This window comes from Nerophis ophidion, linkage group LG01 (assembly GCF_033978795.1).
Source record: "Nerophis ophidion isolate RoL-2023_Sa linkage group LG01, RoL_Noph_v1.0, whole genome shotgun sequence".
Taxonomy (NCBI): domain Eukaryota; kingdom Metazoa; phylum Chordata; class Actinopteri; order Syngnathiformes; family Syngnathidae; genus Nerophis; species Nerophis ophidion.
The window spans coordinates 4,302,308-4,327,554 of record NC_084611.1 but is presented as its reverse complement, the minus strand read 5'-3'; the positions used below and the strand labels follow the sequence as shown (position 1 = coordinate 4,327,554).

The following is a 25,247-nucleotide window of genomic DNA, read 5'->3' as shown; positions in this document are numbered from 1 at the left end:
GATTTCCTAGAATTATCCTAGTAAATGTGTCTAAAAACATCGGAATATGTCCCAATGCATTTGCGTTTTTTTTTTAATAACACATTTTTTTTTTCTAGTCAATATCCTCAAACACGAATCTTTCATCCTCGCTCAAATTAATGGGGAAATTGTCGTTTTCTCGGTCCGAATAGCACTTTTTGATGGAGGCTCCCTTTAAAAACAATGTGAATATGTGAGGAGCCCCCACACTTGTGACATCATCATCTGCGACTTTGGGTAAAGGCAGGGCTTTTCTATTAGCGACCAAAAGTTGCGAACTTTATCGTGGATGTTCTCTAGTAAATCCTTTCAGCAAAAATATGGCAATATCGTGAAATGATGAAGTATGACACATAGAATGGACCTGCTATCCCCGTTTAAATAAGAAAATATCATGTCAGTAGGCCTGTAATTCCTCTCATTGCAGAAAAACTAAGAACATTTTTAAAAGATAAGTGCTCACTTTATGGTCTTTATTACATGGATTGGATTTATGGAACGTTCAATTTCATGATTTTTATGCTGCAATCATTTTGTAACTGTCTCTATTTACTTTTATTCTTTCCTGGGTGCAGCTCTTCAGACCTTTTTTGGATATATATATATATATATATATATATATATATATATATATATATATATATATATATATATATATATATATATATATATATATATATATATAATATTTTGTTGGATCTATTTTATATATATTGAGCCCATATGAATCTCCCGCTGGCCTGTTCTAAAAATAGCTCAAATAGCAGCACTTACCAGTGAGCTGCCTCTATTTTTTAAATTTTATTTATTCACTAGCAAGCTGGTCTCACTTTGCTCGACATTTTTAATTCTAAGAGAGACAAAACACAAATAGAATTTGAAAATCCAAGAAAATATTTTAAAGACTTGGTGTTCACTTGTTTAAACAAATTCATTCATTTTTTTACTTTGCTTCTTATAACTTTCAGAAAGATAATTTTAGAGAAAAAATACAACCTTGAAAATGATTTTAGGATTTTGTTCTTTTCTTTCCTGACAATTTAAATCAATGTTCAAGTATTTATTTATTTTTTATTGTAAAGAATAATAAATACATTTTAATTAAATTTTTCATTTTAGCGTCTGATTTTTCGACGAAGAATATTTGTTAAATATTTCTTCAAACTTGTGATTAAAATAAAAAAATATATATTCTGGAAAATCTAGAAAATCTGTAGAATCAAATTTAAATCTTATTTGAAAGTCTTTTGAATTTCTTTTAACATTTTTGTTCTGGAAAATCTAGAAGAAATAATGATTTGTCTTTGTTAGAAATATAGCTTGGTCCAATTTGTTATATATTCTAACAAAGTGCAGGTTGGATTTTAACCTATTTAAAACATGTCATCAAAATTGTAACATTAATCTTAATCAGGAAAAATTACTAATGATGTTCCATTAAATTATTTTGTTAATTTTTTCAAAAAGATTCGAATTAGCTAGTTTTTCTCTTCTTTTTTCGGTAGAATTTTGAATTTTAAAGAGTCGAAATTGAAGATAAACTATGTTTCAAATTTTAATTTTCTTTTTTTGTGTGTTTTCTCCTCTTTTAAACCGTTCCATTAAGTGTTTTTTTTTCATCATTTATTCTGTACAGAAAACCTTACGTAAAAGAATAAAAAAGGTAAGACGGAATGACAGAAATACAATTTATTTAAGTGTGTATCAAACTGGTAGCCCTTCGCATTAATCAGTACCCAAGAATAGCTCTTGCTTTCAAAAAGGTTGCTGACCCCTGATGTAAAGCGTCTTTAAATACTTAGAAAAGTTCTATATAAATATTATTGTTATTATTATTTTGGTTTTCATGATGTAAAACTCCTACTTTTCGTATATTTAATTGTTCAATTAATTTAAAAAAAGTTTCCCGGGCTTGAGTCGTCTTGAATGTCGCCGCACGGTGGCAGCAGTGTGACGTCATCAGTGCGTTCCAATCGAAAAAGAAAAAAGGCGGAAGTTAGCAACATCTCCGAAGCAGACGCCAGAAAAAGGGCGGGCATGATAAAGAAGGATTAATTAAAAAAAACCAAAAAACTTTAGAACATGTTAAAAACGATGATAAAGGAGCGACTAATGGCGGCAGCTGATGAAATATTCGCGCTGTTTGAAAGAACGATAGCGTCGTACGAGGAGGAACTTTCTAGAACAAAAGAGAAGGATCGACATCGACAACAACTGGAAGCTCTTGCGTTTGACGATAAAGGTACTTTTTAAATGTTTGCCAACCTTCCACTCCAATATTTAACATATTCTCTGCCAGATAATAATCCAAATATTGGGCTAATTGAGGACATTCCACCCAATTTTATTTTAGAACTATTGCTGCCATTATGTTTTCTAATTACCAGAAGTCTTCAACCATACAAAGTATTTCAAGGATTGGAATTTGCGCTTTTGCATGATATTCTATTTACTATGCTCATCTAATTAGTTACTATGCTCATCTAATTAGTTACTATGCTCATCTAATTAGTTACTATGCTCATCTAATTAGTTACTATGGTCATCTAATTAGTTACTATGCTCATCTAATTAGTTACTATGCTCATCTAATTAGTTATTATGCTCATCTAATTAGTTACTATGCTCATCTAATTAGTTACTATGGTCATCTAATTAGTTACTATGCTCATCTAATTAGTTACTATGGTCATCTAATTAGTTACTATGCTCATCTAATTAGTTACTATGGTCATCTAATTAGTTACTATGCTCATCTAATTAGTTACTATGGTCATCTAATTAGTTACTATGTTCATCTAATCAGTTACTATGCTCATCTAATTAGTTACTATGCTCATCTAATTAGTTACTATGATCATCTAATTGGTTACTATGTTCATCTAATTAAAAGTTAGGTTAAAGTACCAATGATTGTCACACACACACACACACACACACACACACACAGTAGGTGTGGCGAAATTATTCTCTGCATTTGACCCATCACCCTGTATCATATTTGCCAACACTCACGGATTTTCCGGGTGACTCCCGAAATTCAGCGCCTCTCCCGATAACTTCCCGGGACAAATCCATCCATTTTCCACCGCTTATTCCCTTTTGGGGTCGCGGGGGGCGCTGGTGCCTATCTCAGCTACAATCGGGCAGGAGGCGGGGTACACCCTGGACAGGTCACCACGTCATCGGGACAAATTTTGTCCCGAAAATCTCCCGAAATTCAGGCGGCGCTGGAGGCCACGCCCCTCCGGCTCCATGCGGACCTGAGTGAGGACATCCTGTTTTCACGTCCGCTTTCCCACGATATAAACAGCGTGCCGGCCCAATGAGGTTATAACTGTAGAATGATCAAAGGCGAGTTCTTGGTTTCTTACATGGGTTTATTGTTAGGCAGTTTCATCAAAGGGGAACATTATCAGCAGACCTATGTAAGCGTCAATATATACCTTGATGGTGCAGAAAAAAGACCATCTATTTTTTTAACCGATTTCCGAACTCTAAATGGGTGAATTTTGGCGAATTAAACGCCTTTCTGTTTATCGCGCTGGAGGCGATGACGTCAGAACGTGACGTCGCCGAGGTAACACACCCACCATTTTCATTTTCAACACATTACAAACACCGGGTCTCAGCTCTGTTATTTTCCGTTTTTTTGACTATTTTTTGGAACCTTTGAGACATCATGCCTCGTCGGTGTGTTGTCGGAGGGTGTAACAACACTAACAGGGAGGGATTCAAGTTGCACCACTGGCCCCAAGATGCCAAAGTGTCTGCCGCCAGACCCCCATTGAATGTGCCAGAGTGTCTCCACATTTGACCGGCGATGCTAAGACAGACATGGCACAGAGATGTATGGATAACCTGTAGATGCATTTGCAACTATATTACGTTTCCTTCCACCCACATTTAATGCGAAACAAACACTTACCAATCGACGGATTCAAGTTGCTCCAGTGTCAAAAGACGCGAAAGTCCTGATCGTTTGGTCCGCACATTTTACCGGCGATGCTAACGCAGCTATTCGGCCATGCTATGGCTATGAATAGCGTCAATAGCTATTCGCTCAATAGCTTCAGTTTCTTCTTCAATATTTTCATACTCCAACCATCTGTTTCAATACATGCGTAATCTGTTGAATCGCTTAAGTCGCTGAAATCCGAGTTTGAATCCGAGCTAATGTCGCTATATCTTGCTGTGGTATTCCCATTGTTTGTTTACATTGGCAGCACTGTGTGACGTCACAGGGAAATGGCCAGTGTCTTCGCAGAGAGCGAAAATAAGGCACTTTAAAGCTTTATTTAGGGATATTCCGTGACCGGTGAAATTTTGAAAAAAACAACAAAATACAACAAGCCACTGGGAAGTAATTTTTATTGTTTTTAACCCTTTTGAAATTGTGATGATGTTCCCCTTCAACGTCCTCCCAGCGCGGTAACAACACACAACATGACAACAACAGCAGTCACGTTTTCGTCTACCGTAAAGCAGTTCGTCTGCCGTAAACAGCAATGTTGTGACACTCTTAAACGGGACAATACTGCCATCTACTGTACATGCATATGGTTAGAAAAATAGTGACAGAGATTGGAACACGGATGGACAATTCAACCCTTAACTCAACAATGAGTAGATGAGTGTTATGTGTGTGTATATCTGTAAATAATTGAACACTGAAATTCAAGTATTTCTTATATATATATATATATATATATAAATTATATAAACCAAACCTCATCATCCCCCCCTCGGATTGTAAATAATGTAAATAATTCAATGTATATACTATGATGATTAACTTGTGTGATGACTGTATTATGCTGATAGTATATATTTGTACCATGAATTGATTAACGTGGACGCCGACTTAAACAAGTTGAAAAACCTATCGGGGTGTTACTAGGGGTGTAACGGTACACAAACATTTCGGTTCGGTACGTACCTCGGTTTAGACGTCACGGTTCGGTTAATTTTCGGTACAGTAAGAAATCAACAAAATATAAATTTTGGGGTTATTTACCAAATTTGTAAACAATGGCTTTATCCTTTTAACATTGGGAACACTATAAAAATTCTGCCCATGTTAATCCACATTAAACTGCCTCAAGTTGTTGCTTTGATTAAATAAAATGAAACAACCTTTCTTCTACATATAAAAAGTTTAACATTAAACAATTTCCATTGAAACTGTTTAATGTCAACTCATCATGCTTAATTTATTACAGCATTTGGGAAGCCTGTTGTTGACTTTTATTATGCAAATGTATTTTTATCAAGATGTTATAGCAGGGACCCTGCCATTCAAAACTAAGCTGCTACATTACTAATGATTCATGTAAAATAGTACAATTGCAATAGGAGAGACTATTCATCCCTGAACACCATGGAGTTCAATGAAATAACAGACAGAGAGGGCTTTGCTGCCCCTAAAACACACACACACACGCACACACAGAAAAATGAGCTAACGTTACGCTAAAAGCTAATTAGCTTTCATCTCAAGCCTATACTGTAAGCGAGCTGAGCTGCAGTTTAAGTTTCTAGAAGGTCAACGGGCTCATAGTGATGTTTGTAATAGTTGTGACTGGAAAGTGTTTAGCATAATTTGGGTAGAGTCCGCTCCTCCCCTGGTAGACGAATATCTGCTCGACGCTAAAGCATTGACTACATCGTTCTGAAGTCTGAATACACACTGCTGATTGGCTGTTACATCGCTATGAATACGCACTGCTGATCGGAGGTCTTAAGGTTGGCAAGTATACCCTGGATCACCCCCTGGGAGGTGAGGGGAGCAGTGAGCAGCAGCGGGAATCATTTTTGGTGATTTAACCCCCAATTCCAACCCTTGATGCTGATTGCCAAGCAAGGAGGTAATTAGTTACTACCGTCATCTAAGTCAGTGTTTTTCAACCACTTTTGTGCCATGAGATATTGTCTGGTCTGCCGTAGGAAATCATGCAACTTCACCTAATTGGTCCAAAAAATATTTTTTGCAAATCAATAATTAAAATCTGCTAATAATGTGCCGTGGTTTAGTCTCTGTAGTCCTTTGCTTTGTAAAAGTCGGAATGTGTCCGGTGGGACGAGGATGGTTTGTTGTGATCCCGATATGCAGACCACAGCGGGAGGCAGGGTGCAGGTAAAAAGGTATGCAATGCTTTAACCCAGGGGGGGTCCAAAGCGCGGCCCGGGGGTAATTTTTTAACAGCCCTAAGCAATTCTAAAAATACGATTAAAAAACAGAAAAAGTGGAATAAAAGAGTAAACAGGTGAAAATGTGACAATAAAATATTGCAATGTTTACTCTAATAACACAAAGCTGCCATGCAGGCTGTTATTTTCTTTACAAAAATAATAATTAATCAAAATCAATGTCACATTAAATATTCCACTTTGAGATATTTTGGGGGGAAATTGTTGCATATTTTGTGTTTGCCATATAAAAAAAGTTTTTTCTAAAGAAGGGCCTAATAAGAACAAACAAAAAACATACACAACAATAAAAGTTATAATTGACGGATGGATCTGAGGTTGATCTCAAGACGATTGTGTTTATAGTAAACAGTAAAAAAATAAATAAAATAATTTTAATGAGTAGGACCCTTTTGGATGCCCAATAATTTTAGTGAGATTTTTTTTTTTTTTGTCATTGCTAAAAAAATGATAACAAATTTAAATCAATGGTGTTATGTGTTGACATTTTTAAGGCTCCAATTCTTCTATAATCTCAAATAATCCACTTAAAAATTCTATTGGGCGAAACTATTGCATATTTTGTGTTTTTTTTTCCCCCCATAACAAAACAGGGTTTTCTTTGACAAAAAGGGCATACAACTTGAATCTTTAAAAACGTTATATTAGCAGATAGACCTAATGTTGACCTAGAGATTTAAACTTTGTATAACAATAATACAAAATAATGACACATTTTAAATAATTTTAATGAGTAGGACCCTTTTGGATCCCCAATAATTTTAGTGAGATTTTTTTTTTTTGTCATTGCTAAAAAAATGATAACAAATTGAAATCAATGGTGTTATGTGTTGACATTTTTAAGGCTCCAATTCATCTATAATATCAAATATTCCACTTAAAAATTCTATTAGGGGAAATTATTGCATATTTTGTGTTTTTTTCCCATAACAAAACAGGGTTCTCTTTGACAAAAAGGGCATACAACTTGAATCTTTAAAAACGTTATATTAACAGATAGACCTAATGTTGATCTAGAGATTTAAACCTTGTATAACAATAATACAAAATAATGACACATTTTAAATAATTTTAATGAGTAGGACCCTTTTGGATCCCTAATAATTTTAGTGAGATTTTTTTTTTTGTCATTGCTAAAAAATGATTACAAATTGAAATCAATGGTGTTATGTGTTGACATTTTTAAGGCTCCAATTATTCTATAATATCAAATATTCCACTTGAAAATTCTATTGGGTGAAACTATTGCATATTTTGTTTTTGTTTTTCCATAACAAAACAGGGTTTTCTTTGACAAAAAGGGCATACAACTTGAATCTTTAAAAATGTTATATTAACAGATAGACCTAATGTTGATCTACAGATTTAAACCTTGTATAACAATAATACAAAATAATGACACATTTTAATGAGTGGGACCCTTTTGGATCCCCAATAATTTTAGTGAGATTTTTTTTTTTTGTGTCATTGCTTATAAAAAAATGATAACAAATTGAAATCAATGGTGTTATGTGTTGACATTTTTAAGGCTCCAATTCGTCTATAATCTCAAATAATCCACTTAAAAATTCTATTGGGGGAAACTATTGCATATTTTGTTTTTTGTTTTTTCCATAACAAAACAGGGTTTTCTTTGACAAAAAGGGCATACAACTTAAATCTTTAAAAACGTTATATTAACAGATAGACCTAATGTTGATCTGGAGATTTAAACCTTGTATAACAATAATACAAAATAATGACACATTTTAAATAATTTTAATGAGTAGGACCCTTTTGGATCCCCAATAATTTTAGTGAGATTTTTTTTTTTTGTCATTGCTAAAAAAATGATAAATTGAAATCAATGATGTTATGTGTTGACATTTTTAAGGCTCCAATTCTTCTATAATCTCAAATAATCCACTTAAAAATTATATTGGGGGAAAGTATTGCATATTTTGTGTTTTTTTTTCCCATAACAAAACAGGGTTTTCTTTGACAAAAAGAGCATACAACTTGAATCTTTAAAAACGTTTTATTAACAGATAGACCTAATGTTGATCTAGAGATTTAAACCTTGTATAACAATAATACAAAATAATGACACATTTTAAATAATTTTAATGAGTAGGACACTTTTGGATCCCCAATAATTTTAGTGAGATTTTTTTTTTGTCATTGCTTAAAAAATTGAAATCAATGGTGTTATGTGTTGACATTTGTAAGGCTCCAATTTTTCTATAATTTCAAATATTCCACTTAAAAATTCTATTGGGGGAAACTATTGCATATTTTGTCTTTTTTTTTCCATAACAAAACAGGGTTTTCTTTGACAAAAAGGGCATACAACTTAAATCTTTAAAAAGGTTAGATTAACAGATAGACCTAATGTTGATCTACAGATTTAAACCTAGTATAACAATACAAAATAATGACACATTTTAAATAATTTTAATGAGTAGGACCCTTTTGGATCCCCAATCATTTTAGTGAGATTTTTTTTTTTGCGTCTTTGCTAAAAAAATGATAACAAATTGAAATCAATGGTGTTATGTGTTGACATTTTTAAGGCTCCAATTCTTCTATAATCTCAAATAATCCACTTAAAAATTCTATTGGGGGAAACTATTGCATATTTTGTGTGTTTTTTTTTCCATAACAAAATAGGGTTTTCTTTGACAAAAAGGGCATACAACTTGAATCTTTAAAAATGATATATTAACAGATAGACCTAATGTTGATCTGGAGATTTAAACCTTGTATAACAATAATACAAAATAATGACACATTTTAAATAATTTTAATGAGTAGGACCCTTTTGGATCCCCAATAATTTTAGTGAGATTTTTTTTTTGTGTGTCATTGCTAAAAAAAATGATAACAAATTGAAATCAATGGTGTTATGTGTTGACATTTTTAAGGCTCCAATTATTCTATAATATCAAATAATCCACTTTAAAATTCTATTGGGGGAAATTATTGCATATTTTGTGTTTTTTTCCCATAACAAAACAGGGTTCTCTTTGACAAAAAGGGCATACAACTTGAATCTTTAAAAACGTTATATTAACAGATAGACCTAATGTTGATCTAGAGATTTAAACCTTGTATAACAATAATACAAAATGACACATTTTAAATAATTTTAATGAGTAGGACCCTTTTGGATCCCCAATAATTTCAGTGAGATTTTTTTTTTTTGTCATTGCTAAAAAAAATGATAACAAATTGAAATCAATGGTGTTATGTGTTGACTTTTTTAAGGCTCCAATTATTCTATAATCTCAAATAATCCACTTAAAAATTCTATTGGGTGAAACTATTGCATATTTTGTTTTTGTTTTCCATAACAAAACAGGGTTTTCTTTGACAAAAAGGGCATACAACTTGAATCTTTAAAAACGTTATATTAACAGATAGACCTAATGTTGATCTAGAGATTTAAACCTTGTATAACAATAATACAAAATAATGACACATTTTAAATAATTTTAATGAGTAGGACCCTTTTGGATCCCCAATAATTTTAGTGAGATTTTTTTTTTTTTGCGTCTTTGCTAAAAAAACGATAACAAATTGAAATCAATGGTGTTATGTGTTGACGTTTTTAAGGTTCCAATTCTTCTATAATGTCAAATAATCCACTTAAAAATTCTATTGGGGGAAACTATTGCATATTTTGTGTTTTTTTTTCTTCCCATAACAAAACAGGGTTTTCTTTGACAAAAAGGGCATACAACTTAATTCTTTAACAACGTTATATTAACAGATAGACCTAATGTTGATCTAGAGATTTAAACCTTGTATAACAATAATACAAAATAATGACACATTTTAAATAATTTTAATGAGTAGGACCCTTTTGGATCCCCAATAATTTTAGTGAGATTTTTTTTTTTTTGTCATTGCTAAAAAAATAACAAATTGAAATCAATGGTGTTATGTGTTGACATTTTTAAGGCTCCAATTATTCTATAATATCAAATATTCCACTTAAAAATTCTATTGGGGGAAACTATTGCATATTTTGTGTTTTTTTTTCCATAACAAAACAGGGTTTTCTTTGACAAAAAGGGCATACAACTTGAATCTTTAAAAACGTTATATTAACAGATAGACCTAATGTTGATCTGGAGATTTAAACATTGTATAACAATAATACAAAATAATGACACATTTTAAATAATTTTAATGAGTAGGACCCTTTTGGATCCCCAATAATTTTAGTGAGATTTTTTTTTTTTGTCATTGCTAAAAAAATGATAACAAATTGAAATCAATGATGTTATGTGTTGACATTTTTAAGGCTCCAATTATTCTATAATCTCAAATATTCCACTTAAAAATTCTATTGGGTGAAACTATTGCATATTTTGTGTTTTTTTCCCCATAACAAAATAAAATAAGGTTTTCTTTGACAAAAAGGGCATACAACTTGAATCTTTAAAAAGGTTATATTAACAGATAGGCCTAATGTTGATCTACAGATTTAAACATTGTATAACAATACAAAATAATGACACATTTTAAATAATTTTAATGAGTAGGACCCTTTTGGATCCCCAATAATTTTAGTGAGATTTTTTTTTTTTTGCGTCTTTGCTAAAAAAATGATAACAAATTGACATCAATGGTGTTATGTGTTGACATTTTTAAGGCTCCAATTATTCTATGATCTCAAATAATCCACTTTAAAATTTTATTGGGGGAAACTATTGCATATTTTGTGTTTTTTTTCCCATAACAAAACAGAGTTTTCTTTGACAAAAAGGGCATACAACTTGAATCTTTAAAAACGTTATATTAACAGATAGACATAATGTTGATCTAGAGATTTAAACCTTGTATAACAATAATACAAAATAATGACACATTTTAAATAATTTTAATGAGTAGGACCCTTTTGGATCCCCAATAATTTTAGTGAGATTTTTTTTTTTTGCGTCTTTGCTAAAAAAATAACAAATTGAAATCAATGGTGTTATGTGTTGATGTTTTTAAGGCTCCAATTATTCTATAATATCAAATATTCCACTTTAAAATTCTATTGGGTGAAACTATTGCATATTTTGTGTTTTTTCCCATAACAAAATAGGGTTTTCTTTGACAAAAAGGGCATACAACTAAAATAGACCTAATGTTGATCTACAGATTTAAACCTTGAATAACAATAATACAAAATAATGACAAATTGTAAATATTTTTTGACCAAAATCCTTTGGGGTCCCTGGGATCAAGCCTGAGTGGAGGCCGAAATGTATATTTTTACACATATATTGTCTTGGTTTTTTAAATAAAAACATATCAAAATGGCCCCTTCTTGCTCTGATTTTTCAGTGTGCGGCCCTCAGTGGAAAAATTTTGGACACCCCTGCTTTAACCAAACATGAACAAACGGGAAAGGAAAAGGCAATGGCTATGCAAAGCTAAAGTAAAACTGATCCGGCTACAAAGTAAACAGAAACAAAATGCTGGACGACAGCAAAAACTTTCGGCGTCCACAAAGTACATCCGTACATGAGGTGACAATCAACAATGTGGGTCTCAGGGACACACGCGGAAGGAGATGTTTACAACTAATTTCTAAATTGCCAAAAGTATTTGGCCACCCATCCAAATGATCAGAATTTCAGTCTTGGGGTTGTTTTTCAGGAGTTTGGTATAGCCCCTTAGTTCTGGCGAAAGGAACTTTGAATGCTCCGGCAATACTAAAACATTTTGGAAAATTCCATTCTCCCAACCTTGTGGGAACAGTTTGAACATGAGAATGTTGAAAACACTCAAACAATGTCAACAAATCTGTTAAAATCACATTTCACAATAAGGGCCTGAATAAGGAATATGTAAGAAATGTTTGATAAAGTGTGAGAAAATAGTGCAAAATGTGATGGGTTGATTGAAACTTTTATTAGGACAGTACAGTACATATCCCGTACACCAGGGGTCTCCAAAGTGCGGCTTAGGGGCCATTTTTTAACGGCCCCACAACAGCACATTGTAAAAATACTATATATTAAAAAAAAAAATACATAAAAAGTGTTGTAAAAGAGCCAACAGGTGAAATGTAACAAGAAAATGTTGCAATGTTGACTCTAATAACACAACGCTGCCATGCAGGCTGTTTCTTTCTTTAAAAAATAATAATGAATCAAAATCAATGTCATTTTGAATTGTTGACTTATTCGAAGCTTCGATTACGTCACATTAAATATTCCACTTTGAGATACTGTACTGCTTGCCTGTGTATCGGCTGGGGACATCTCTGCGATGCTGATCCGCCTCCGCTTGGGATGGTTTCCTGCTGGCTCCGCTGTGAACGGGACTCTCGCTGCTGTGTTGGATCCGCTTTGGACTGGACTCTCGCGACTGTGTTGGATCCATTATGGATTGAACTTTCACAGTATCATGTTAGACCCGCTCGACATCCATTGCTTTCCTCCTCTCCAAGGTTCTCATAGTCATTATTGTCACCGATGTCCCACTGGGTGTGAGTTTTCCTTGCCCTTATGTGGGCCTACCGAGGATGTCGTGGTGGTTTGTGCAGCCCTTTGAGACACTAGTGATTTAGGGCTATATAAGTAAACATTGATTGATTGATTGATATTCTTTGGGGAAAATGTTGCATATTTTGTGTTTGCTATGTAAAAAAGTAAGCTGATATTTATTTTTTTTATTTTTTAAAGGGCCTAAAACAAACAAACAAACAAACAAACAAAAAACATAAACAACAATTAAACGTATAATCTGAAGTTGATCTGGAGGTTACTGTGTTAAAAGTAAACAGTTAATAAAATGTATAATTTATTTTTTAACACTTTAATGAGTAGGACCCTTTTTTGAATCCACAATTATGGTTGTGTAATTTGTTTTTAAGTGTCAATGCAAAAAAAATAAATAAATAATTAAAATCAATGTTGTTAGGATTTATTGACCTTTTTAAGGCTCAAATTATTATATAATCTCAAATATTCCTCTCACTTGACCAAGATATAACCGAGAGAATCCGGACATTTTTCAAAATAAAATACAAAAAAAAAATAAAAAAAATCGTTCTGGCTCAGATTATAAATAAAACACAAATAACTAATTATTAATACTTATTTGTAAAAGCTTTGTTTTTTCCAATTTTTGGGTACTCCTTATTACACTGGATCAAGACGCTATATAATAAAACTAGTGTAATGACTGATTGGCATAGTTTGTCCCTCCGTGGATGCGTCAACAAGATCACAGCAATACTAAGTTTAAATGATTTATTAAACTTAACAAAAGCAGGCTACGAACAAAAATACTGGAGCTAACAGACAAAATAAACCAAGGGCGCGAGCATAAAAGCTAGGAATAGAAAACATAAAAACTAAGACTAGCACAAAGGCACACAAAAAAGAAAAAAAACAATTCATCAGCGTGAGAGCTGGAATAAAACAAAGGTTTAGCATGAAAAGCTAGCGAGAATATACTCTCATGAAGTCAGTCAATACTGTTGCTAGAAGGCACATTTATGGACCCAGACTGAACAAAGAAAAGAGGAAAGCTTATATAGGGAGAAATCAAGGAGAACCAGGTGTGTGTAGAAAACGAGGAGCAGGTGAAATCAATGTGTAACCATGGTAACGGACTAAACAGGAAGTAAGTGGGTCAGAAAAGAATGAAACAGAGATGGAAAAATAAACATGTGAAGATCTGAGTCACGGATCGCAACAACTAGCTGTAGAATGATCAATAATGGATACATCTGAGGGACTATACCTCTTTTAAGAGGTCTAAAACAAGGATGCCCTTTGTCTCCATACTTATTAGGGTCCTTGGCCCATGATAAAGGACTCCACAGGAGTCCTTTATCATGGGCCAAGGACCCTATTGAAACTGCTGTGTTTTATTATTATTCCGAACCTATGTGCTGTAATTTGACCCCCTTAACATGCTTCAAAACTCACCAAATTTGACACACACGTCGGTATAGCAAACCTTCCCAACATATTAAGCAACCAATCCCCCAAAATGAAAATGGCGCTCTAGCGCCCCCTAGGAAAAAATGACAGACAAAACTGCATGTAACTTCTGTTAGGAATGTCATAGCGACATGAAACAAAAACTCCCATGTAGGTCTGACTTAGAGCCAATTTTGATGTACTCACTTCTTTCAGCAAAAATCTACAGGAAGTTGGCAAAAACCCCTTCAAAATAAAATGTTCGCAAAAAATGCAATTTTTGCCTCTTTGCGTAGTAATTTGACCCCTTTAAAATGCTTCAAAAGTCACCAAACTTGGCGCACACATAAGGACTGGCGAATATTGCAATCTAATGAAAAAAGCAAACCCCAAAACTCAAAATTGCGCTCTAGCGCTATTTTTGAATAAAACACTGAAAAAACTGCTCCTAGGAAGAAAACACAGACCAAACGGCTTGTAACTTCTGGTAAGAATGTCGGAGAGACATGAAACAAAAAACACTATGTAGGTCTCACTCAGACCTACATTTTAATAAATAACATACTTTAGCAAAAATCAACAGGAAGTTTGATATTTTCACTTCAATACAACAACTGCATTACTTTCACAATGCATTAGATTCTCAAAATAGTGGCTCCAAGGCGTCTTCTAACGCTTATCCGGCCGTGGGTCTCGGGGGCAGCAGCCAAAGGCGGACCCGACCAACGCTGCTTGCAGCTTTAATTGTAAGTGTATCTTGTGTTTTTTATGTTGATTTAATAAAAATAGAAAAATAATAAAAAATTATTCTGCGGCCCGGTGGTTGGGGACCACTGCTCTAAAGGGTAAGCTGCAGAACCGGTCTTGGCGGGGACGGCGGGCGCCTGGCACCGTTTACAGACCACATTGTGTCTGACTACGGTACCTTTAAAAAAACATCCCAAAAACTGCCATATTGTCCAGGGGACTTTTCCGGCTTTTATCCACAATTTCTTCAATTTCACTTTCTCTTCTCACTCCGTGCAAAGAATCAACCACCGGACAACCAGAACATGAAAGTTGGTACTGTTACCAACGTGTCAGCGTGTCACTTCCTGCGAAGAAGAACAAATATCTGAACCATTTCGTTTTAGCACCCGGCTCTATATAATGATTGACTCTTTTTTATATTTTTAACTAAAGTGTTTGTCTTCTGCAGACGTCCAGCAGCCGCCCCGCATTAAAGATGAAGAAGAGGAACTGTGGACCACTCAGGAGGAGGCTGATCTTGCCCAGTTGCCACTGACTGGTGTCTCTGTGAAGACTGAAAACGATGAAGAGAAACCACCCGAGTCCTCACAGCTTCATCGCGAAGGGGCGGAGCCTCCAAGCAGCAGCTCACATCCACAGGAGACCACCGAGGCTGAGGGAGACCACTGTGGGGGATCACAACCAGACAAGCTCTTAGCTCCACTGTCAGATAGTGAGGACGGAGACAGGGACGATACCCAAGATGCTTTGAGCAGCGATACAGACTGGGCAGGCGATATCAGGACTCACGCCGACTCACAGTGCTCTGAAAAGAAGACGCGCAAAAAACGCTTCACCTGCTCAATTTGCGATAAAACCTTCCATTTCAGGAGCAATTTAGCTCGACACATGTGGACGCACTCAAAAGAAAAACCCTTTTCATGCCCGGTTTGTGCCAAAAGCTTTTCCCATAAGCGTAACCTTACCCGGCACGCGCTGACACACACCGGAGAGAAACACTTTAGTTGCTCAGTGTGCGGCGACAAATTCGCCTACAGCTACACGCTGGCCCGACACATGCGAACGCACACCGGGGAGAAACCTTTCGCTTGCTCAGTTTGCGGCAAGAGCTACTCTCAGAAATCAAACATGGTCGCGCACACGAAAACGCACTCAGGAGAAAAACCCTTCAGTTGCTCAATTTGCGGAAAGAGGTTCACGCAAAAGGTAAACGTGGCGTCGCACTTGGCGACGCACGCAGTGGAAAAACCTTTTCGATGCTCCGTTTGCAGTAAAAGTTTTTGCTACCAGAAAAGTTTGACGGCGCACATGTTGGCACACAACGTAGAATAAATAATTTCTTGTTCATCCATCTTAAATCGGGCCGCCTAAGCAGAAAAGGCCAGACATCCCACTTTTCCGGGCGAGAACCATGGACTCAGCATTGAAGTGCTGTTTTTTAAACCCATTCGCTTCACACTCTGTTGCGAACCGATCCAGTCGGAGCTGAAAATCCTGACCAGATGAAGCCACCAGGAAAAACAGACCTAATCCTGCAGCCACCAAACTGGATCCACTCAACACCCTGACTGCGCCTAGAGATTCTGTCCATAAAAGTTCTAAACAGAATCGGGCAGCGCTGGCGGAGTCCAACTGTCAGGTTCAAACACAGAACTATCTATTAAACAGGACAAGGAGCAAGGAATAAAACAGACAGGATTCAATTTAGCTCACGAGGAGAGCGTGTGGACCTGCACCCTCGTACAGTGTCACCCCACGTTCTGAGGAAAAAGTTCCACGCCTCCCCATTTATTTGGGCATTCCCTGATTATATAGCTGCAGCTGCACTCGGTCATAATCAGCTCAAACAAAAAGTGCTTGGAGCGGTGTTAGGTTTGCCCCCTCTCTGCTCATAGATTTGGGGTCCTGTGGCGGTCCAGATCTGAGAAACCGACACCTCTACGCCACATTCCATGCGGACCAACCTCTGACACTGATCATACTGAAACCGCACCACCACAATCCGGCGATTTGATACCCCATACTCTCTGAGCACTCACCACAGGATTTTTAAGTCACACGGTCAAATGCCTTCTCTAAGTTCACAAAACACATGTGGGCTGGTTGGGAGAACTCTAATGCACCCTCAAGGATCCTGGCGAGAGTATAGAGCTGGTCCACAGTTTCACGACCAGAAGGAAACCGCACTACTCCTCCTCAATCTGAGGTTCGAGTATTCAGCATAGCCTCCTCTCCAGTACACCTGAGTATACTTCACCGAGAATCTCCAGTATACCTAAGTATACTTCACCGAGAATGCTGAGTAGTGTGATCCCTTGATAGATGGAACACAGCCTTTGGTACTAAGTGACAGTAACAACAATAAATAGGTAAATAGATCTATCTTCTATACCAGTGGTTCTCAACCTTTTTTCAGTGATGTACCCCCTGTGAAAATGTTTTTTAATTCAAGTACCCCCTAATCAGAGCAAAGCATTTTTGGTAGAAAAAAGAGATAAAGAAGTAAAATACAGCACTATGTCATCAGTTTCTGATGTATTAAATTGTATAACAGTGTCAAAATATTGCTCATTTGTAGTGGTCTTTCTTGAACTATCTGGAAAAAAAGATGTAAAAATAACTTAAAACTTGTTGAAAAATAAACAATTGATTCAATTATAAATGCAGATTTCTCCACATAGAAGTAATCATCAACTTAAAGTGCCCTCTTTGGGGATTGTAATAGAGATCCATCTGGATTCATCAACTTCATTCTAAACATTTATTCTCAAAAAAAGAAATATTTAACATCAATATTTATGGAACATGTCCACAAAGAAATCTAGCTGACAACACTGAATATTGCATTGTTGTATTTCTTTTCACAGTTTATGAACTTACATCCATATTTTGTTGAAGTATTATTCAATAAGTACATTTATAAAGGATTTTTGAATTGTTGCTATTTTTAGAATATTTAAAAAAAAATCTCCCGTACCCCTTGGCATACCTTCAAGTGCCCCCAGGGTTACGGGTACCCCCAATTGAGAACCACTGTTCTATTCAATGATTATTTCGAAATATTATTGATAATGTCACCTACAAACACTTTTTTTTTTAGCACAAACGTACATACGTTTACAAAATATTCAGGCACTTACATGTACTAAGTGACAGTAACAACAATAATTAGGTAAAAAGATTTATTTTGTATGAAATGATTAATTTACTGGTCTTATTTCAAAATATGATTGATGATTTCACCTATAAACACATTTGTTTTACAGGAGAAGGCCCGAGAAATGGCCGCTCAACTTGGGCTGGATGACTTCAGGGCGTCCAACGGGTGGCTCGGATCATTCCGCCGTCGACACGGCATTGTGTTCGCCGTCGGTTGGAGCCCACACCGTTGAACAAGTCAGTGTTCAAAAACAAGAAAAAATGAAAGCTGCAAGCAGCGTTGGTCGGGTCCGCCTTTGGCTGCTGCCGCCGCTAATCAAGCCCTGGTCTAAGTCAGACCTACATAGAGGTTTTTATTTCATGTCTCTACGACATTTCTAACAGAAGTTACATGCAGTTTTGTCTGGGTTTTTTCCTAGGGGGCGCTAGAGTGCAATTTAAATTTTTAGGGTTTGGTTTTTTATTAGATGGCAATTTTCGCCAGTCCTGATGTGTGTGTAAAATTTGGTGAGTTTTTAAGCATGTTAAGAGGGTCAAATTACAGATTGGCGTTTCTGGATGTTGTTGATAAATGGCTTTTGCTTTGCATAGTAGAGTTTTAACTTGCACTTTGAAGCATTTTAAGGGGGTCAAATTACAGCTGAAAGAGGCAAAAATGACGTTTTTTAGGAAACTTTGCGAAGGGGTTCTTTGAAGGCGCGTTAAATCCAAACCGGAGCAGTAATCAAAACTTTGTTGTATAGTTTTAATCAAAAGGGTTCAATCTCTGTCCTCTGCGAGTTTGAAGCCGAAAAGACAAACGCACTCGGAGGAGTTTTCGTTTGAAGAAAGGTGACGGGTTTTCACAAAACTTTTATTTTGAAGGGGTAATTGCCAACTTCCTGTTGATTTTTTTCTGCAGGCTGTCAATTATTAAAATGTAGGTCTAAGTGAGACCTACATAGAAGTTTTTGTTTCATGTCTTTCCGGCATTCCTACTGGAAGTTACAAGCAATTTTGTTTGTGTTTTCTTCCTAGGAGCAGTTTTTTTCTGTGTTTTATTAAAAAATTGCGCTAGAGCGCATTTTTTGATTTTGGGGTTTGTTTTTTTCATTAGATCGCAATGTTCGCCAGTCCTGATGTGTGTGTGCCAAGTTTGGTGATTTTGAAGCATTTTGAGAGGGTCAAAATACAGCGCAAAGAGGCAAAAATAGCATATTTTTGCGAAAATGTTGCTTTGAATGGGTTTTTGCAAAATTTTTGTTGATTTTTGCCCTAGAAGGTACAATTATGAAATCTAGGTCTAAGTCAGCCCTATATAGAGGTTTTCGTTTCATGTCTCTATGACATTCCTACTGGAAGTTACAAGCAATTTTGTTTGTGTTTTCTTCCTAGGAGCAGTTTTTTCTGTGTTTTATTAAAAAATTGCGCTAGAGCGCATTTTTTGATTTTGGGGTTTGTTTTTTTCATTAGATCGCAATTTTCGCCAGTCCTGATGTGTGTGCCAAGTTTGGTGAGTTTTGAAGCATTTTAAGGGGGTCAAATTACAACTCAAAGAGGCAAAAATAGCATTTTTTTGCGAAAATTTTGCTTTGAATGAGTTTTTGCAAAATTTTTGTTGATTTTTGCCCTAGAAGGTACGATTATGAAATCTAGGTCTAAATCAGCCCTATATAGAGGTTTTCGTTTCATGTCTCTACGACATTCCTAACGGAAGTTACAAGTGGTCTGTTTTTTTTTTTTTCCTAGGGGGCGCTAGCGCGCAATTTTGATTTTTCTGGTTTGGCTGCCTAATAAGTTGGGAAGGCATGCCAGACCGACGTGTGTGTCAAATTTGGTGAGTTTTGAAGCATGTTAAGGGGGTCAAATTACAGCGCATAGGTGCGGAATAAATAAAGAAAGTAAGAAAGAAAGAATAATAATAAAACACAGCAGTTTCAATAGGGTCCTTGGCCCTTTGCAAAGGGCCAAGGACCCTAAAAATACAAAAAAGAGGGGTATTGTATTTGAACTAAGCAAAATGATCTGCCAATAGAACAAGAAAATTTGGCTTGTCAAGACTTTCCTAAACAAGTAAAAATAGCTAACCTCAACGAACCCAAAAATACCTTAAAATACGTATATTCTCACTAATAACAAATGCAAATTTCTTGATAGAAAATATAATAAGAGACCTGGAGTTGAAAAAAATAATATTTTAGAGGAGTACTTCAATCACAAGTATGGAAGATTTGAGGAGGAAGGCCTCGTACTATAGCAAGTCTTTACTGGGACGAAACCGGACTTTTCTGGAAAGCGATGCCAGAGCAGACTTATTTCACAGAGAGGAAAAGACACTCCGGCAACACACACTCTTCTGTTTTCTGTTTAGCTCCTTGTTAATGTGGTCGCGTTTTACTTTTCAAAATGTTGATAGCAATGTGATTGTCAAAGTTAGAGTTTTGTGATTTCTGATAGTTTGTGAGGGCTTGTCAATAAATAGAAAGTGGATGCTTCGGCTCCTTGTTACGTTTGTTGGACATACATTGATGTTGCCTTCAAAGTAGGGATGCACCGAAATGAAAATTTGTGGCCGAAGCCGAATAATGAATGCAGTTTTTCCCAAAAAATTTAATATTGCATAAATAGCCTAGAAAAAAATATTTAGACATGTTTTTCAAATAAAGTAATTTTTTATTGAATATTGACATTTTTTTAATATTCCAGTAGTCTTTGCTTTTCAAAAAAAAGCACAAAGTTTTTCATTTATATTAGGCCTTCAAACAAAACATGCATTCCAAAAAAAAAATAAAGTGCATTAAAGTGGATAAACCCACAACAAATAATTTATTGTCTTTTTGGCAAAAGTCTGCTTAGCCACAGTAGATATGCTAATAATGTAAACAGAAGGCTCAAGTAAATCTCAATTAAGTGTGTGCTTGTAACCTCATACACTTATACAGGTAGCCTACACAACAGGCTAATAATGTAAACAGAAGGCTCAAGTAAATCTCAATTAAGTGTGTGCTTGTAACCTCATACACTTATACAGGTAGCCTACACAACAGGCTAATAATGTAAACAGAAGGCTCAAGTAAATCTCAATTAAGTGTGTGCTTGTAACCTCATACACTTATACAGGTAGCCTACACAACAGGCTAATAATGTAAACAGAGGCCCCACTAAATCTCAATAAGTGTGTGCATGTAACCTCATACACTTATACAGGTACACAACATATCCCAACGTTGATTGCGTTGATTGCGTCACCGCGTCAAAAAATTGCGTCACACGCCACTATTCGGCCTTGTTTTTAACTCATTCCACCGAAGGCCGAATGTGGCTTTTTTTGCCATATTCGGCCCAATATATTCGGTTACCGATTAATCGGTGCATCCCTACTTCAAAGTATACAAACCTTCACTAAAACATGGAGCAATTATCCATATTTACATTGTTTCTTTTGGAGAATTTTGCATCACTAAATATACTTTTCAATTTACGAACGCCGTTGAAGAACCAATGAAGTTTGTAAATCAAGTTTCCACCGTATGTCGGTCTGGACCATAATTGTACGAAGTTCAAAAATTATACGTTTTTTTTGTACTGCTCATGTATAAATAGTACAGTAAGAACTATAAGATAATTAAATGCTTAATTTTGCTCAGAACTTTTGCATTATTGCTGTCCATAAATTAATGACTATATATATTTCAACTATATAGTATATTATTAATACATAACAAACAAATAAAATATTCATCATATTCCAAATATATTTATTATTCATTAATTGTAGTATTTTGTTGTGTTTAGTTTTTTGTTGTTGTTTTTATTCTCTGTTGTTTTACTTTAAATGTGTTGCGCAGAAAAAGGACAAAACATTTGAAATTGTAAAAATTTCAAAAATTAAAGTGTGTTTTAGTACGACTAACGTGTACACAGTACAGTAAGAACTATAAGTTAATTAAATGTTTAGTTTTGCTCATAAAATAAAATAATTAAATAAAATCCCCTGAAGAGCAGAGAAACCTGCGAAACAGGCTCGTGGGGATGAAATGACACCTTTTTTCCTGACTTAACATATTTTCGCTCTCAATACTGAGCACCGTATAACAGATAAGCCACAGAAACCTCAACTATATATATTTTAACTATATAGTATATTATTAATATGTATGACGACAAATAAAATAATGATATTAATTGTACAACAAATATCCATCCATCCATTTCCTACCGCTTATTCCCTTTCGGGGTCGCGGGGGGCACTGGCGCCTATCTCAGCTGCAATCGGGCAGATCATTATTTTATTTGTTGTCATACATATTAATAATATATTATATAGTTAAAATATATATATATTGTTTATTAATTGTAGCATTTTTGAGTTTTTTCGCTATTCTCTGTTGTTTTACTTTAAATGTGTTGTGCAGAAAAAAGATACAATATTTTAAATTGTACAAAGTTAAAAAAATTAACTTTGTTTTAGTAGGGCTAATGTATATATAATAAAGTAATAACTATAAGAATATTAAATGTTTAATTTTGTTCATATATATATATATAGTCCGTTATTAATATATAATAAATAATATAATGATATTAATTATATAACAATATATGTATTACTTATTAATTGTACTATTTTGTTGTGTTGAGTTTTTATTCGTCGTTTTCTGTTGCTTTACTTTAAATATGTTGCGCAGAAAATTTTTTTTTTAAATTGTACAAAGTTGATGTAATGTATACATAGTACTGTAATAACTATAAGAGGATTGAATGTTTAATTTTTCTCATAAATCCATCCATTCATCATCTTCCGCTTATCCGAGGTCGGGTCGCGGGGGCAACAGCCTAAGCAGGGAAACCCAGACTTCCCTCTCCCCAGCCACTTCGTCTAGCTCTTCCCGGGGGATCCCGAGGCGCTCCCAGGCCAGCCGGGAGACATAGTCTCATAAATAATCCATTAAATAAATAATCCATTAAATAAATAAAAAACAATAACATTAAACCCCCTGAAGAACAGAAAAACCTGCGAAACAGGCTTGTCGGGATGAAATAATCTTTGTGGGGGGTTTTTTCCTGACCTAACGTGTATTCGCTCTCGATATTCAGCAATGTATAACAAATATACCACAGAAACCTCGACTATATATATTATAACTATATAGTATATTATTAATATATATATATAATAACAATAACAATAGCCTACTTTGTCTTGTTATATTCTTATCTTAATTTTATATTTTTATTCCCATTGTTGCTTTTTATTTTATTTTATTTATTTATTTATTATTATTTATTTTTTTATTATTATTTTTTATTCTTACGGTAATATTTCTCTATTTTGTTTCCATTTAAACCCCCATTATTTACACTTTACTTTTATTTAAATTGATATCAACTCTGTACACTGCTGCTGGAATTTTAATTTTCCTGAAGGAATCAATAAAGTACTATCCATCTATCTATCTATCTAAATAAAATAATTATGCTAATTATACAATAAATATATTTATTATTTATTAATTGTACTATTTTTGAATTATTTTATTATTCTCTGTTGTTTAACTTCAAATGTGTTGCGCAGAAAAAATATACATTTTAAATTGTACAAAGTCTGAAAAATTGTTTGTTTTAGTATGGCTAATGTATACATAGAAGAGTAATAACTATAAGATAATTAAATGTTTAATTTTGTTAAAAAAAAAACCTTTCCATTATGACCATAAATGAATGTGAAAAACAGTTAATGCTGAAAAGGCCGAATCTTTCGCAAACGACATAGCAATTCAATGGAATCCGACGGAGTCCATACTGGCGCATGCGCAGAGCACCGCCTCCTCCCGTCGAGCCGAGCCAAAAGAGTCGACTCTCCACAAAGAGCCGAACGCCCCGCCGCTGCTCGGACGCACAACAACGGAACATTTTCAAAATGGCGCCGGCAGCTCCCCGCGGAACTCACTTCTGGAGCGAGCAGGAAACCATCTTCTTGATCCACCAACTGAGGGAATCCAACATTTTGAAGTACCTCGACGGACGCAAAACCAGAAACGGGAAAGTGTTCCAAAAGGTGTCGAACGCGATGAGGAACGCCGGCTTCCGTCGAAGTCCGGAGCAGATCCGAGTGCGGTGGAAACGCTTGAAGCAGCTTTACTACAACAAGAAGAATGGTGGACACGACGCCGGCTGCTGTCCGCACTTCCAGATCCTGGACGACCTGCTCGGAGGACACCCGCCGCCCCGCAGTCCGGGTCTGGGCGTCGGGGCTTTGCTTCCAAGTAAGTTGCTGCCAAGTTGGAGGAAAGTAGCCCGCAGCTAAGTGGCTCAGGATCCTGGAGAAACCCTTACAAGGTTCGCTTTTGTTCACGCTACTTTCAAGCAATCACTGCTGAATCACGAGTGTCTCAAAGGGCTGCACAAGTCCAGTCCAGAGTGGATTTAACATAGTAGAGAGAGTCCAGTCCATAGTGGATCTAACATAATAGTGAGAGTCCAGTCCATAGTGGATCTAACATAATAGTGAGAGTCCAGTCCATAGTGGATCTAACATAATAGTGAGAGTCCAGTCCATAGTGGATCTAACATAATAGTGTGAGAGTCCAGTCCATAGTGGATCTAACATAATAGTGCGAGAGTCCAGTCCATAGTGGATCTAACATAATAATGAGAGTCCAGTCCATAGTGGATCTAACATAATAGTGAGAGTCCAGGCCATAGTGGATCCAACATAATAGTGAGAGTCCAGTCCATAGTGGATTTAACATAATAGTGAGAGTCCAGTCCATAGTGGATCTAACATAATAGTGAGGGTCCAGTCCATAGTGGATCTAACATAGTAGTGTGAGAGTCCACTCCATAGTGGATCTAACATAATAGTGAGAGTCCAGTCCATAGTGGATCCAACATAATAGTGAGAGTCCAGTCCATAGTGGATTTAACATAATAGTGAGAGTCCAGTCCATAGTGGATCTAACATAATAGTGAGGGTCCAGTCCATAGTGGATCTAACATAGTAGTGTGAGAGTCCACTCCATAGTGGATCTAACATAATAGTGAGAGTCCAGTCCATAGTGGATCTAACATAACAGTGAGAGTCCAGTCCATAGTGGATCTAACATAGTAGAGAGAGTCCAGTCCATAGTGGATCTAACATAATAGTGAGAGTCCAGTCCATAGTGGATCTAACATAATAGTGAGAGTCCAGTCCAAAGTGGATCTAACATAATA

General features: G+C 35.5%; 1 protein-coding gene across 1 annotated transcript; it reads left to right on the top strand.

The window, feature by feature from the left end:
- Positions 1–725: 725 nt before the first annotated feature.
- LOC133549218 (gastrula zinc finger protein xFG20-1-like) lies at positions 726–21,681 on the top strand. Its single transcript, XM_061894424.1, has 3 exons — positions 726–2,263; positions 15,343–17,263; positions 18,161–21,681. Exons 1-2 carry the CDS (start codon positions 2,104–2,106, stop codon positions 16,224–16,226), a joined length of 1,044 nt encoding a protein of 347 aa, XP_061750408.1. The 5' UTR covers positions 726–2,103; the 3' UTR covers positions 16,227–17,263; positions 18,161–21,681.
- The last annotated feature ends 3,566 nt before the right edge of the window (positions 21,682–25,247 follow it).